This window comes from Cynoglossus semilaevis, chromosome 1 (assembly GCF_000523025.1).
Source record: "Cynoglossus semilaevis isolate Cse_v1.0 chromosome 1, Cse_v1.0, whole genome shotgun sequence".
Taxonomy (NCBI): domain Eukaryota; kingdom Metazoa; phylum Chordata; class Actinopteri; order Pleuronectiformes; family Cynoglossidae; genus Cynoglossus; species Cynoglossus semilaevis.
The window spans coordinates 20332493-20349223 of record NC_024307.1 but is presented as its reverse complement, the minus strand read 5'-3'; the positions used below and the strand labels follow the sequence as shown (position 1 = coordinate 20349223).

The 16731-nt window shown below is 39.8% G+C and overlaps 1 protein-coding gene across 5 annotated transcripts in view; it reads right to left on the bottom strand.

The window, feature by feature from the left end:
• Positions 1–683: 683 nt before the first annotated feature.
• Positions 684–16731, bottom strand: part of gsc (goosecoid) — a 31765-nt gene continuing 15717 nt past the window's right edge. For 4 of the 5 annotated variants that reach the window (XM_025062002.1, XM_025061998.1, XM_025062004.1 and 1 more), the window contains 5 exons: positions 13236–13363; positions 6902–6969; positions 6636–6757; positions 3041–3300; positions 684–1731 (listed from right to left, as the gene is read on the bottom strand). In XM_025062002.1, the coding sequence (XP_024917770.1) occupies positions 1582–1731; positions 3041–3300; positions 6636–6757; positions 6902–6969; positions 13236–13346 (711 nt within the window). In that variant the 5' untranslated portion in view covers positions 13347–13363 and the 3' untranslated portion in view covers positions 684–1581. Of the gene's footprint in view, positions 1732–3040; positions 3301–3882; positions 4997–6635; positions 6758–6901; positions 6970–13235; positions 13364–16731 lie in introns of those variants that run through there. The other variant, XM_008317866.3, reaches the window with a different exon arrangement.

The following is a 16731-nucleotide window of genomic DNA, read 5'->3' as shown; positions in this document are numbered from 1 at the left end:
AGAGCTAGACACGAAATGTTGACTTAGAAAAGCGGTGACCTGCTTAAAAACAAACTAAGAAAGAAACATAAAATAATCAGACAATATTCTAACCAGGGAAATAAAAAAGGCGGTCAAGTTTAATCTAATCAACAGAAAATCTATCAACGAAAATCACGAGTCACCTTCAAAAGATACCAAGGCAGATTATGGTTATGGCAAATATCTTGATATGTGGTTTTAATTATTGGGGTTTTTTTTCATGTTTTTGACAGCTTGAAATTTTTCTTGAGCTCATTTTGTTTGACCTCAGTATTTTATTTTATTTTGACGAAAAAACACGGCATGTTCTTCCAAAGCATGTGGCCCCCTCTGTACCGTGCCAGGAAGATCCGTTTTATGTGTAAATGGAGCAGCCATCGCCTCGTTTCCTGTTTTTAACAGCAATACCTTGGAAGTGTCTTTTGGAATTACTTTTCTACTCGCTAAAATGTAACCTTCTTAAATCCTAAAAATATGTATTGTTAGCCTTTTAACACATCTCATTTACTAACCTGTTTTTTTGTTTTTTTTTACTGTACTGTCCACTTTCAGACACTAACGTATCACAACTGACAAGTCTGGGAAAATGCCACGCACACAAAACAACAGTTTTAGATTTAGATTTTCAAAACACAAGTCCAATGCCATGTCGTCCGCATGATTAGATTTGTTGGGGGCAAATAGTCTGCCTTACTGCCTTACATTATATTGATTCAATATTTGACATGTGCGCACACGGTCTGATTAAGAATATATTCAAGCGGGATAAAGCAAATACAAGGATCAAGGATGAGTAAAAATGAATATTTGATACTGGAGTAAAACAAAAAAAAAGATTGACCCAGAACATCGGTGTTGATGGTAGTTTTTAATAGAAAGAGATGGTCAGGTATGAAATGATGAAAAGGAAAGACTCGTCTCTTTTACCGCTGCCTCTGTATTGGTTGAAATATGGTCATCATTCTTTATAGCGTGTATATAAACTAAAGTTTGGTTAATGTGTTTCATTTCTGTAGTCCCGCATTTAAATATTATTAGCAAATAATATTAGCAATGGTTATAATAAAAAACCCAAAGACACCATATTTGACACGGTTCACGTATATTTTAATGTATACTCCTTGTCTTCTAGGTAGCTTGATATATTTCTTCAAAGTAAACTGACAAACCATGGGTATATTATCCCTCCTGCAGCAGCTGGGCGCCTCGTGCCGCCGCAGGCGCTGAGCGGCCGCAGCTCATCATGTTAACAGCGGAAATCAAATGTAAGAACGACCACATCTATAATATCCATAAAATGTCGCACAGAACATAACATTTTCAGACACGACCCTGCAACGTGCACTTATATTATGCAAAAACAAAATTAAATTAAATATAAATAGAGCACATGGAACCCATAATAAAATGTAGATATTTACAGCTGTGCAACACGGTTCATCACACCACCACAATCAATATGCATGTGGAGTCCACGTCACTTTCCACTAAGAATGTACACAAGCACGCACGCACCCACACGGGCGCGCGCGCGTCACGTTTCCAGAGTCACTGTGACTATCAGCTGTCCGAGTCCACGTCACTTTTACTCTCCTCGGTTTTCTCCGTGGGCGATTTGGTGGATTTGTTCCACTTCTGCGAGTTTTCTGACTCCTCTGACGAAGACCTTTTCTGCCGCCTCCACTTCGCGCGTCTGTTCTTAAACCAAACCTATGCGTGATTAAGAAAGACAAAACTGCGTCTTCATTGGCTGTTCAATAACTCCTACCAAGGACACACATGTTTTCTCTAGATTTACTCTTGCGCAATTCACCTCGCGTTAGCCTGCACGGACAGACGGGGTCAGAGCTCCAGTCTCTATCAAGTTTTTATTGCACGGACAGACGGGGTCAGAGCTCCATTCTCTATCAAGTTTCTATCATAGCTCACATTAATAACATCGACCTGGTTTGAATAATGTTTTGGAAACTAAATAAAAGAGCGGAGAGCTGCAGCTCCGCGCTTGTGCCGAGCTCTTGTGGTTCCACGTAAATGAGTTAACATTGTTCTCTCTTAACTAATGCTGCTTGTCTCAGTCAAATGTAATATTTATTAATGAAGTGATTGATCAAGCTCTGGTTATGATTTTATTTTTGTTACATCTACAGGACAAACTATACGACGTACTCCGTGTTCTATCCATGTATGTGTACAAGTAGTATCTGCAGTCACAAATACTGTATGTGCTGTACTGTACTACTACATTAACTGAGCTGTAGCCTATTCAATAGCACGGTTACAGATACTCTCTTGATCTTGACTCTCACTGTCCATAAAATGTCACATTACCCAGTAATTTAGCAAAGCCTCGTCAAGAAAACATTCTAAAATGGACGAAATGTCCCTGAACTCAAATTATGTTCAATATCTGTACCTTATTCTTTGGTTTGCTTAGTCGTTTCAAAAATATTTAAAAACAGTACAATTTAGAAGCATTAACTAAAAATGCTTATTAAACTATTTGTTTTTTCTTTTAAATAATAATAACAATAATAATAATTAATCTCAACCAAACAGATATTCTTGGAAATTTTTAAATGTACGTGCAAAATTGTGCTCAAGTTTTACAAAATTTTTTAACATTTTGTTTAAGAATTATTTTCAATAGAACAAAAATATTGTTTCAATATTGCTCTCATAGAGCAATTGTTGCCGATTGAACATGAATGAGTTGTGTACGCCCGCAGCCAACGTCTATCACAGATCAATTGTCTGTCTCGTTATTATTATTACTGTTGTTATTTTTCCGATTTTGGTTTTTTGATTATTATTATAATTGTTATTAATTTCCTGCCATACTCTAGTCCCGACCTCGGCTCAGGAATTACAAAAGCGAATGCCGTGGCGCAGATCAGCTACTACGTCATAACAACGGTAAACAATACTGTCATAATAATTGCGAAGAAGTTTGAATTTTTAACTTCGCCTATCGCTGGACATTTCTTTGATTGAATTAGAAAAAGAAAAGAACAATTCTGACCTCGACCTTCTCCTCTCGGAGATGCACCTTGCGGGCGAGCTGCTCTCGGGTGCCCACGTCCGGATACTTGGTCTCCTGGAAGAGGCCCTCCAGAGCCTCCAGCTGCTCGTCGGTGAAGATGGTGCGGTGCCGGCGTTTCCTGCGGCAGTGCAGCTGGTTGAGGAGCTGCAGTTCACTGCGAGAAAGGCTGCCCATGTTCATGTAGGACACCATCTGATGAGGCACCGGGGACAGGAGCACCGAGGCCGGGCTTTCGTAGCCTGCAGAGTCAGGGGGTAAGGCAGACACGTCAATAATAATAACAATAATAACAACAACAATAATAATATGAAGAAGAAGGAAAAGGAGAAACTCTGATGGATGACGGTCCATGGGTGTAAACATTTTTAAACAAATCACTAAAACTCTTTTTTTTATATCTTCAGCGTACGTTTGAAAGTATATAAAACTTTTCCAAAAGTAGATTTGAATCAATATATACAAATCGTATAAAAACATGAAAATCACCAGAGTCAGGGTCCCTCTGTGGGGGTGAGGGGCGTGTCACGAAATTCCTCAAAAATTATTCTTTTATCAAACTCATCATACTTGTAAAATGCACATTTCTTATGTTAAATCCAGTCGTCTTTACACAGTGTTTAGGAAATAATAGTATGTGTTCCGTTTTATTTCATATCTTCCTGTGTGTATCTCCGTACTTATACTGCATATATATTTGTAGATAAGAATTACTGCTGGGATCATAACCAGTCCACCGGTGAACACCACCACGTCTAAAGCTCACGACCAAAGAGTGTTTCGACACAATCCTTAAAGAGTGACCGGGATCCTGCGGCGATTACCTGTAGGTAAACATGGACACTGCTGCGGGCTGAGGCCGCTCACAGGGCCGCAGCACGGCGGCCCTCCTCCTCCTCCTCCTCCTGCGCTCTGGATCTGCAGCTGTCCGTAGTAGTAGCCGTTATATCCGATCCGGGTCCCGTTGACTGCAGAGTGAATGCTGGCCGAGGAGGGTCCGCACGTGGCCGTGTAGAGTGAGCTGTAGTCGGCGTAGATAGAATCCGTGAGGCCGGTGGACAGCACCACCGGAGCGCTCCTCTGTAGCAGCAGCGGCTCCTTGCAACTCGGTCTGGCGGACAAGATGCTGTCGATGTTAAACATCCCGGCGGGCATTACACAGGCAGACACGAGGGGAACCGGGAGTGGATGGAAAAGTTTCAGTCAACACGTGGAAGTGAAACCTCTGGTTGGGATTTTCTCGATCTTTCTGAAAGGACTGCGTTTCTTAGAACGTTGTCATGGTTGATGCGTCTGGCTGTGAGTGAGCGCCTGCAGACTGCTGCTCTGACCGACTGAGACCATCAGAGGGCACGGCTGCTTTTATATGCTGCTGACGTCAGGCCGACTAACGGCGAGATTAGCCGCAGATCATTTGTGAATTAAGAATTAATTGAATTAGGTTAATCCGAAGGGGGTGAAATGGTGTTTCTACACAGTTACCGAAATGTTTCTGACGTCAGTGAAGGCACCACCGTTTGATGCATACAGTTTATAATAAAAGGCCTTTTCCTTTATTCTAGAACCCCGTGATTCTAACGGACTAGTGGAGTTTGTGGTTCCAGCGTCACGACTATGGTAATAAAAAAATACTAAATACAATATCAGTGTCGTTTATACAAATGACAAATGTGGTTTTGCGTGTTCCTTTTTTGTTATTTTTTATTATTATTTTAGTAGTCTCTGATGACCAATGAAAAAAACCGCACCCCGAATACAACACTATTTCATTTCTAATATGTTCTCCTCTGTCTTGAAAGGAGATATGGATAGTACACGTAGTATTACGTTATGTACTTTGATAGTTTTGTGTGTGTGTCGTTTACTCGCTATTACTAATAGTTTAAATCTGTGATTTTACGCGGAGTCACGGAGCATCATGTCTACGTCGTCAAAACTATTTAATTAAAAAAAAGTAAATGAAATTTATAAAAAAAAAATTATAAAATTCCTTACATTGCCAATAACCCTCCGCCCCATGTCAGGGATACATGTGTAATAATTTAGTAAAATATTTCCTGGACAAATACACGTGATCACATTCTGTGAATTAATAACATGTTTGCGCACGTGTGTGTTCGTCAGACAGAGAGCATTATATTTGAGATTCATCTTATTACCCAACCTCGGCTTCCCTCTTCTCCCCTCTCCACGGGGAGCTGATCACCGCGTTTCCTCCCAGACAACATCCCCCTCTCTGGGGGTCTGCGGCACACAGACACGCTACCCCCGCCTCGCATGGGATAAGATAACGGCCCATTATAGCTCCCATTCAAGGAAAACGGGGACTTATTGCATATTTACCCGGCTAATAACATGGGCAGAGGAGCCGTGGAGGGGACAGATGAAGGGGTGGAAGCGCCACTGCTGTGAAGGAACGTGGATTCCCCTGTTCAGACGTTAATCGGACCCAGTGATTGCATTTAACTCTGAATGGCCTGTTAATGACACACTCACGCCGGGCTGGATGTGTCAATGCTGCAGCAGATATGGCAGATGATTAGTGCAGCGTAAGAACTCCGCAGCTCTTTGTTATCAAAACTAATGCCCCAAAACAACGGAGGCCAATCAACATTTAAAGCTAAGCTTTACTAAGCAGACTATCGCCTGTGGAATCGTTTATCCTGATTCAATTTTTTTTTTTTTAGAATTTCTACGCACATTAAAATGTTAATTAAAACATTTCGAAGGAAGAAATTAAGAAAAACAATATTTTTAAACAATCGTGATTTATTTAAATCACCGAAACAAAATGTATTTAAATTCACCGAAACAATGCATTGTATTGAAATCTGGTGGTCAGGCTCAATTTAAATGAATAAAACCGAAATAATAAGTACATCATACAGGGTTTAATCTTCGGTTTCGTTAGTTTGTAAAACCCTGATTCAACACTGAGCCCTGCAGTGAGAAAACCTCTACAAAACACCAATATCCTCGGAATCCACACCTTTAATTTGGTTTTTGCTTGCAACCCAGATGACCAGCTTCGCTGTTCCTGAGATTACATTTTTCATGCCCCCCAGGCTTTTTTTATATATATATAATAGTAAACTGTGGATGAGATGACATGAAAACTGTGATCCTAAAAATAGGAGAAAAGAAAGAAGAAAAACCTTTGTTGAGGACTAAAAAGCCTCCTCAGCCGGGAACACGGAGGGAGTGAATGATGGTTGCACTCAGGCAACATGTAGAGCCCTCCCCTGTGCTGGGACTACGGCAGGACAGATACCTGTTTATAATAGCACCATGTACAATCCAACACCACTCTCAATTTGTCAGGGACCGCCAACAGCCTCTTGAAGACAGGTTGAAGTCAAACTCCTGTGTTCACCCCCCCCTGCTGTTACTTCCACCAGATGTTGGGAATTTAAAAACTTCACACTGGTGTTGCACATCACCCCCTCCAACCCTGTCCCCCATTGACTCCAAATCCCCTTGCTGTTGTGTGTTCAGTGACCGCAGGAGACCCCACTAATCTCAGAACTGTCCCACAGCAGGAGACACAAGGAAACACAGAAATATGTACTGTACTCACAATCATTTTCCTGTTTGCCCGATGGAGTGTGATCCTCTAGGAAGGGTCTCGTGGAAGTTTGCATCGAGGCATAAACCTCCTTCAGCAGCCGAGCCGGAATCCACTTGGATCTGAGTCCCAGCCTAATTGATAGCCAGGGGACAAGGGTCTTCATGAGGTGTCTTAACTTGACACAGCTGGTCCTCCTTACCTTAGATTAAATGTTGACTGACTGCAACAATCCAGATTTAAGACTGCTACCAGCTAGTAAAAAAAAAACTACGTACGTTTTTGTGTGACTTTCTCTGGAGTAGAACGACTGTCCAAGAAGGAATAAATCGTCCATGAACGTTTTCTGTAGATTAAAGACAGATATTTCAGTATGAATGTTCACCAGACTTGTCCTGACCAGGACATCCCCACAACAAGTGTTCTGAACGATCGCTGTACAGCAGCTACAACATATTGCGATCTAACTGATTGCCCAATTACTGAAGTTCTTTCATGTTTAAGAAACCCCAAAAAAAAAAAAAAAAAGAAAATACCCCACTCTAAACCACCATCACATTTTCTGTCTTGCACACCCCCTGGAGGCTGGTCACAAAACCCCAGGGGTGCACGTGCCACACTTTTGGAATCCCTGATTTATGCTGTAAAATTAATAGTAATGGCAACCAGGACCCTTCTTTTATTAACATCTATTTTTTATTCCCTGTAAAAAAAGAGGTTTACATCATCTGCATACGCTGAAAGAACCATAGCTTTTGTGTTCGGTCTGCCATAAAAACTTGTTAAATGCTCCTCCTGACAGGAATCAAAATCAACAGCTGTTAAAGTAAACATACACAATCCATTCAAGTTTCTCTAGAGGGAAAATACTGACTATTCTCCAGTCCAGTATTTTTGGTCCACAGCAGTCACTGCTGGACAAAGTGTTCAATCTTTTCAGTGCCAGTGGATAGATATTAATTAAACAGAAGGTGACAATGATAATTAGAGCTCCCACAGCTAATCCTGAAGTGATACAGGAATGAATGAAGCATCTCTTATTTCGGGTCACTGCTCATAAAATGACACTGTCTGGTCTGCACATGAACCCTATTTACTTTACATTTCTCAGCCACATCAGCAGCAGCAGCAGTGCTCTGACGGCTGACCGATAACATCAGACTTGGCAGCAGTGCCAGCGGGAGCTGCAGCGCTACTGTCAGCCTGTATCGTGACCTGTATCATGAAGATATATTTTATTAATATGTCGAGAACTTGAGCTTCTCTGTGCTGCCTGTCATAGACCGTAGACGGGGCAGCTGGGGCAGGAGGGCTCTTCACTGTCAGGTCAGGTTCATTCTCAGCCTGTTTGAGACTAAACATACAAACACTTCATTATGACTGTGTTGGAATACACATGTATTGTCCATCCGTGTATTTGACGCAGAGTATCATTACTCTCGTGATCAAGTTCTCATCCTTACATCTACAGCTGACAGTCTTAAAGCCTCTGGTGAAATTCACAAATCTCCCTCCTCCCAAACTAGTACCACTCATTCCACTGACCAAGGCACGAATGCTAACACAGGGTGACGATGAAGCTAGGAGGCTAACCTAAATATATATATATATGTATATTTATTACATGTAAAGTCCCAGATCCAAAGTATAAAAATTTGCAGGTCATCACAGGACATTTATTAAATGTATTATATGAAATATTCTAACAATATTTTGGTTTTATCGTTTTGCCACTACTCATTATTCATACACACAGTATTAAGGAGAATAAACTGAGAATGTAGGATTAAAAATTATTTCATGTACTAGATTTGCGTGTTATAGGCAGAAACATGCTGTTTTATGCATAATGGGAAAGGATACGATTAAATACGACTATAAGATTATATTTCCTTCAACGGATGTGAACCCACTCAAAAAACCTTTGATACGGAAAAATGTTCCCTGGGCTTAAAAGCCCTTTCTATAATGCAGTCAGACAGTGTGCAGAGAGGCAGGATGACAGAGAGGAGAAATTACCAAACTGTTATTATTTTTACATTTATTTTGGTATTTCAGCCTTAGTGAAAGGATCGAAATAAAAAGAAATTGCTTTAGAAACATGAAAAATGTCCATTTGAAATTAAAAGCTGTGGAGAAGTGCTGTGAAGGCAGCACTTAAAGGTGAATAGATGCGTCAATCAAGCCGCGAATGGAAAAAGGAAGCGCAACAAAGCCACGACAGCAGATACACATTTATATAACATAGCCCTGATCTTTAAAACCTAGTTAAATCTAACAAATAGAACAGGACGACCTGGCTGGGTGTTCTCTGCAGAGAAGATAAATACCTGATTCCCAGGACAGCCTCGCAGACTATTCACTTACTCTCGCCTTTTCATATTTGACTCCATTATCACATACATACAGGGAAATGGATGGATAGACAAACAAACATAGACAGATTATGAGAATAAGCCAAGTTAAGTCAGAACAATTCTATTAGTATAGCCTACAATCAAAACAGTTTGATTTAATATAAACACCCTAAAAAATCAGTTTGATTTAATATAAACACCCTAAAAAAATCAGAGTCAAGTCAAATTCATTTGTAAAGCCCAAATTCATAATGGAGTTTACAGTTTTAATATTAGAATTGAAATAAAAATATTTTCCAAATAAAACAAACAAAACATAGAACATGGTAAGACAATCCTCAGAAAAGAGAAGAAACCCCCGTGGAGCAGAGAACGTGCAAGCACTTTGGAAATAAGAGGGAGGAAAAGGCTCCCTTCTACAGAAAAGACAGTCTCTGGACCCAGACTCAGGGTGGGTAGAGGGGAGTAAAAGCAAAAAATAAGGGAAGACAGCAGATAAGAGAGGGGGGAAGAAAGGGGGAGGCAGTGGAGGGAGAGGAGAGAGATCAGGTGCAGCAAATGTAAAATCACTGAAATGTTAGTATCGGCGGACATGTAGAGTAGCAAAAGCAACTTTACTGATACTCGATTACGACGTCCTGGGCCTACGGTGTTTCGAGGTTACGTCCTCATCTCCCATGACTTGATTAAGAAACTCTTCTTCCAACATTACAACGTATGGCGTTAAAACAAATTTGCACGGGAACTAGTTGATGAGCGTATACGCAGTGAGACATTGGACTGTGCCACATTCACTTTCTTTCATTTGTGTTGTTTTATTGGGAACTTTTCGCCCTTCACTGTGGCTCCCAGGCGTAAGTCAGCCTCTTCTGATGTGTTTATGTCTTAGATTATGATTTTACCACTGTGTTAGCGCAGGTGAGTGACATAAGTACTCCTGTACAATTTGTGACTCACAGCAAAACTCAAGTTACGTCGCAGAGCTGTAAGTCGAGGACCCCCTGTAGTGTCAAAGTTGAAATGATAATAGGGTTAAATATATATATATATATATATATATATATCTGTTTATGTGTACATATGAAGCACATTAAGCTAATGAATTGGAATTAGAATAAGAAAAATAATTAATATTTAATTAATACAACAATACAAATGTTAGGCGTCAGACTTAAACATTCCAACACACATTACTGTTAAAATGACTTTTTTTTTTATTGGACTAGGCCTCAAATAGTTCAAAGTTAAAATCTAAACAAACAATAGTAATTATTAAATAAGTGTAGATTTCAAACTGTAAAAAACCGCCAACCCTTACAATATATCACAGTGAATGTGAGTCATCAATCTGTCTACATACAGCCCGATCCCACTGTGTGTGTATTCCTCACAGGTACACATTAGGAAGGTGTGGCGTTAAACAGGTTTGTCTGTGTGTATTTTGGGAACAACAATAACTCTGCAGACCTCTTTTAATCCAATTTATCCTTTTAAACACACAAACACATTTAGTCTTGCCCCCCCCACCCGCATACAGATGTAGACAGTACATGCTGTGTGTATGCGTGATTAAACCCATGTGTTCCCCTGTTCCCTTGTCCCCTACAGTCAGCCATGAAAATTGCCTGCATTTCAAACTAAACCACATAGTGCGTGTAACCTGACCACAAATTAAATATTAGCATTAAACATCAAAGAGTGTCAAACACGAGGTAGTGGTCATGTTCATCACACATGTAGTTAATACAAGTCTGAAATTGTGCACAGGACTTTGAAAAGAAGTGGCAATGATGAGCCAAATGTCCTGACAACGCAGATTTAACAATGAAACATTTGAACAATCGTACCATTTCATTTAATAAAAACTACAGTTCTAACTGGTAACATACCACTGTAGGAGTGACCAGTCAAATATAATGGGCACATTTGAAAACACCACAGGATACATGGAGTTTAATCATATGGTCCAGCAGAGGGTGCACTATGTGTAGTTTGATTGTTGGGCTCCTTTAAATGGCTAAATAAAAAGACAGCGATGTTATGTTGCCTTTGAAATGCAATGTACTTATTTGGAGTTGTAGAGTTTCACAGCACAACAGCCGCGTCTGTGTATCGTGGTTTGCAAAGTGGGTGCTGCTTCCCTTTGGGGGATCGCCCAAGTGGGTGCTGCTTCCCTTTGGGGGATTGACAGGGGGGTCTCAATTGGAGGGAAGATAACAAAAAATGCACACAAAATAATCTATTTTTTATAACTATTTGTCCTGAACTGCACATTTGCAATACGTAAACTGCTGTAATCGTGGGATTCTATAGTTTATATTTATCTGCAGCACTGCAACAGTTATAAAAAAAATCATCATTTTGAACTCCTTCTTAACATAAAAAAGGTTGCATTTGTAAGATCAGTACAAGACAAGACTTTACGTGCTCTCCCTGTGGGTTTGTCAATTAAACAGCCTTTAGATTAGAACTTTTGTCTGTCCAGCGTTTGCGTAGTTTTGCTCTAAAACAGCTATGGGCTCTTGGTTGGCTTTTACAAGTCACATTTTAATACAATCCATTCAAAAGGCTGGAGGTGGAGGCAGAATGCAAAACATGTCCAATTTTGTAGAAAAGATGGCAAATGGCAGCGCAGTACTTACTATTGAGCCTTTGCTCATGTGTCCACTCATTTTCTACTTAAAAGGTTTCAATTCAGCACAAATGTCATACTGTCAGGAGGCAGAAATGGCCCTGGTGCTTTTCTTTCAGTGGTGATCAATCATTCATTATAACCAGAATCCATCAGCCTATCCTGGTAATTACTGATTACAGACAGCCAGTCATGTGGTGGGATCAAGGAAACACACACACACACACATGCACGAGTGATGTGAGGAATCAGAAACACATTACAAGGTCTAAAACATGCTCTCTGACTTCCTCCTCCTTTCACAGAGGTGCTACTTAACACACTTTGGAATTATAAAAAATTCAAATGAGGTCTGCACACTGTGGCAGCAGCATAATGGAACCTACAATTTTTCTATCAAAACAAGCTGGCATCCATGCAGTCATGGTAGATTGAACACATCAGAATGTGAACCTCCTTGTGTCTTAACACAACACATGCTGCCGTACGTTTAAACAGTCACTATTCTATATCCAGTGCTGGACTGGCAAACACGTTGTATAAAAAAATGAAACACCAGGCAGTGTGCATTCACATCCGACGTCACTTCTAATTCCCCAATATGCATTTGACTCGACTTAACTGTTCTCCCACAAAGGTGTTCCAGAATAAAGGCATAAACGCACAGAGGTGGACAGAATATGTTAAATGTTTAAATTTACCAATTAAAATCAATACAATAAAACACATACTGGGATGTTGTTATTGTGAATAATATTGCTAATAATATAAAGACAAAAGGGATGTATCAATGGGGGAAAAAAAGGAATATATGAAATATATATAATACATTTAAAAAAATATAAATATATATATTTTATATTGATTTAAAAATATATAAATATATATTTCAAAGATTAATTTAAAATATTTTATTATTAATTTTTATTTTATAATTGAAAAATAAAAAAATAACGTTAAAACCAACCATATACAATAGAAATACGTAGACTAAAAGTAACTGAATATCTGTGGTAGATATGGTGATCTCTTTGTGATTACTTCATTTCATAAAACCATTGTTTGGAAAGTTTTGACAGGAGAGATTGGAGAAGCTTCATATGTATATGACTAGTGTGAATGCCCACCACTGAGGCAAGGGTAAAGGGAGCACGGTGCAGTCCTAAAACACAACTGGATTGTTCAGATCTAGGAGGTATTACCCATCTAGCACCTGGCCTACGCTTGTCCCACCCTCTGTGTGTAACTCTATCCAAAAGCTTAACTCTGTCAAGCCACTGGCAGAGGTCCCCCATTAATCCTGTGCAGGTGCCAAACAACGTGGTCTACACACACTGAGAAGTAAAGGAGGCTGTGCTACCACAGGTTGGGTAAATGTGTCCAAATTATTTCAAAACAAATTATATTGACGGCACATTTTGAGAAATCCTTAGTTTTTCCTACGTGTGAAAAAATGTCTCCACATTAAAAAAAAACAACTATACAATTTGAATGCAACACATAGATATGTTAAAGTTGTACTCGTGTCATAGGCTGCTAGCTTACAGTAATTTAACTTTCTCCTCACCTCTGCTGCGTACAGCTGTTAGGCCACACCCACTTCATCACGTCACTCCAGCTCACCTGCTCCCAGCTGCCGTAGTGATCCATCCACCGTATGAACATCTTCTTTCTCCCCACTGCGTCAGTTCTGTAGTACTTTATCACCTTTGTCTGTGTTTGGTCACAGCCCATCTTCTCTGCTTACCAAGCTGCAAAGACATTGGAAGTTCAACTGTTGTTACTACACTACTGCCAGCAGTGTGTTTTCTTATTGCAGTTCAGTGGCTAATTGCCAATGTAGCTAATTTTGTTAGCATTTTAATATCAGCAACAAAGACAGGAGCGAACACTATAACAAAGCACCTGAAGATGTGCAGGTCACCTATATGTGGAAATGTATATTTCACCATCATGATACTCCGTTTATTGAAACATTAAAAACACTGCTTTAGAACTTGGAAAAAACACATTAGTAAATCGATGTATCTATTACATTTACAAAGCTAGATGGAGATTTTTACCACTACAGATTATTGAGAAAAATCCAATATTCATATATTTTAAATAACAACGTGAGATGTGAATGTGTTGTGTTGTCCAATATTCATATATTTTAAATAACAAAGTGTGATGTGAATGCTGAGTGTTTAGCCTGCAGTCAGCATGTAAACTCTGTACAGCCAACTGAAGTCCTTAGGTAGCTTAGAACACCTCAAATGACTTGTATTAAAAAAAAAACTTTACAGGAGAAGTTAATGAAGAAAAAATTAAAAATGAATTATCACTACACTTATATAATTAACAACTCAGTATAAACCTGGGCGAAGGATCAACATCCTTCACAGTTCCAAGGTTGACATGAGATCCTGGGGCTCATTTTGGAACGGAAAGACCATTAATCTCAATTACTTCAAATGGAGCTAATAAAGGCTCCCGTTACCAGTTACCATTATCCAGACCCTGTGTGCCGTGTGCTATAAACTGTGTAAAATATGTTTTATAATAAACTGAGCCTAGAGCCATGTAAAAACCTGTACTCTTTATATAATTCACATTGTTTGTAGATTTGTGTTTTTATTGTCGAGACTGGGACATTTAAATATGTGGGAAAAAGTGAAAGCTCGAGTGACCGAGTGTGTGTCGAGCTGACCACTTTCATTTTTAATCACCGTTCTTCTTTTACTTATAACAACCAAGTGATAACCAAGGTTTAGACCAATACAGTTTGCAGCTTCATTAGGTGATAAAGGTAAAATATAAAATAATATAACACAATACAATTTAAGGACATGGAGATTGTTGCTGTAAAAGTACAGGAGGCAGTGGACAGGGTATGATGGGGCAGATGACCTGCTGTGATGATGACGAAGATTAGAAATAATCAATAATCAATGTTTTAATGGAAGTAAAGAACACAAAGGTAGCAGCATTAACCAATAGACTACACAATGTTTGCATCACAAATGTACTGAACACAACCACAGAAGTCTTGGACCTTGGACCTGAGCCACATTAGATACCCTGTCACTTGGTTCCCGTGATAATTAAAGCAGATCTTAACAGTGCCTCCATTGTGATTCACAGTTTGATAGAGCAGCTCGCAAATCTTTAATATCCACCGATGATGGAATGGAATTAGTTGCATATTTCCCACCACTCAATTTTCTTCTTTGTTGGTGGAGCCTTATCCCTAATCCTGTTTTCACATAGCTTGAGTATTAACTCCTGCCAAAACACTCGTTGCCGGTCCCCCTCAGGGATCCCATGACCGAGTAAGGTAAGGTACATTGGTGTGCTATACAGTCTCAACGTGGGCTTTGTTAGCCGCAGCAGAGCGGCGTGGAGGGGGCGTGTCCAGTTTAACAGTTATGTCATGTCATAATCACCATCATTATGAGCAGTTACAGCAAAACGATGAACACACACACACACACACACCCGCACAACCAAAGTTGCATGTTCCTTGAAACATTTGTCATACATATTTGGGTTATCTTGGAAGCACACGTTAGCGTTCTCCCACAGCTGAAAACCTTCACAGATTTCCCCCTGCAGCTCTTGCTCTCCCGTGGGTTTACAGGGTCAACTTCCATATTTCCCATTCCCCTCTCCGAGCACACTTTCGGAAAGGAAGAGAGGGCCTTTCACTGCGAGGACCTGTGTAAAATTCAATTACCAAGTGGGCTTTGCCATAAATCAAATAATCCAACCAAATTTCAATTACAATAACAGATGTTGGCCTAAAATGACAACACACAGAACAGAAGGTGGATACAGATACATTTCCTCTTCACTAAAGTAAAGCTTAGAGCAGGCACGACCAAACTATGGCCCGGGGGCCGGATACGGCTTTATAAATCAGTCCGCCAAACTTGTCCAAATTATATTATTAAATTATATTATCATTAGACTTCTGTCATTTTGCCTTTTCCCTGCAATGTCTGTGTTTTCCCAATAGAGGGTGCACTTCAGGAGTGAGGTGTGTTACTCTCTACTTCATGATATGACGAAAAACTGTTGCGGTTTTTCAAATCATCCAATATCAGAGGGAGTCACTTCTCCACCAGGAGCAGTAAAGGCTAAAATCATTTATGTTTGACTTTTACTTGTCATTTATTTTAGTTCATACCAACACTCTGTTTATCTGCTCTTGTCTCCGCCCCTCCGTCGATGTTAGAACCCATTCTGGGCTGCGAGTCAAAAACCTTGCCCACCCCTGGCTTAGATTAGCGTCCCGCAAACTTTTTTGGCCATACGCCCCCTTTTATATCTAAACCGGGCTGATGCCCCCCCCCCAAAGTCCCCACACCTTTGAAAAAAAAAACACAACAAGCTTTCTTATAAAAGCAGCGTGTTTAGTCACTCAAATGACCAGAACATAAATTATAGTCTGCACTTGTTTATTAATTAAATTTAACAAATTTAACAATTATTTAACAAATGTTTTTTTTTATGTGTAAACACTGCTAACTGCAATCACATTTCTTGTCTTGTACACCCCCTATTGGTAGCTTATGCACCCAGAGGGATGCGCGCAGCACACTTTTGGAATAATTTGTTTGTTTGCTATCAAATTAAGCCAGAAACCACATAACACATAAAAAGCAGAGGTCTTTTAGAAAACGAGCGATGGCCAACGTTCCTAATATTTTTGATTTAATCCAAAGTTCCAGGAAGTCTGAAATTGAATCTCCCGTTTAAAGGAAAAGATGAATAACAATGACATTAACCGGAGACCTGATTCGTTGACTTATTGCCACCACACGTGCTTTTGGATTGTTGACCTGTCATTGACACGTGTTGTCTTCTACTGTCATCATCTTTTAGGGAGCGGCAGTGTTTTCAGAAGTCTCAGTAGCTGTAGTCTGTCTGTTACCGTCCATGGACCAAAACTGAAGTAGGATTTTACAATCACCGTGGGCAACAAACATACACGGTGTCTAATGCGGCCACATTTCCAGTTGTGAAGTATTGTATTTTCTCTGACTTAGTTGTGATGATATCTGCTTTTCCTTAGTCCTGATCCTGTTAGTTAATCAAGCTGGTATCTGTGACTCCCTAATCTGCACACGTTGGG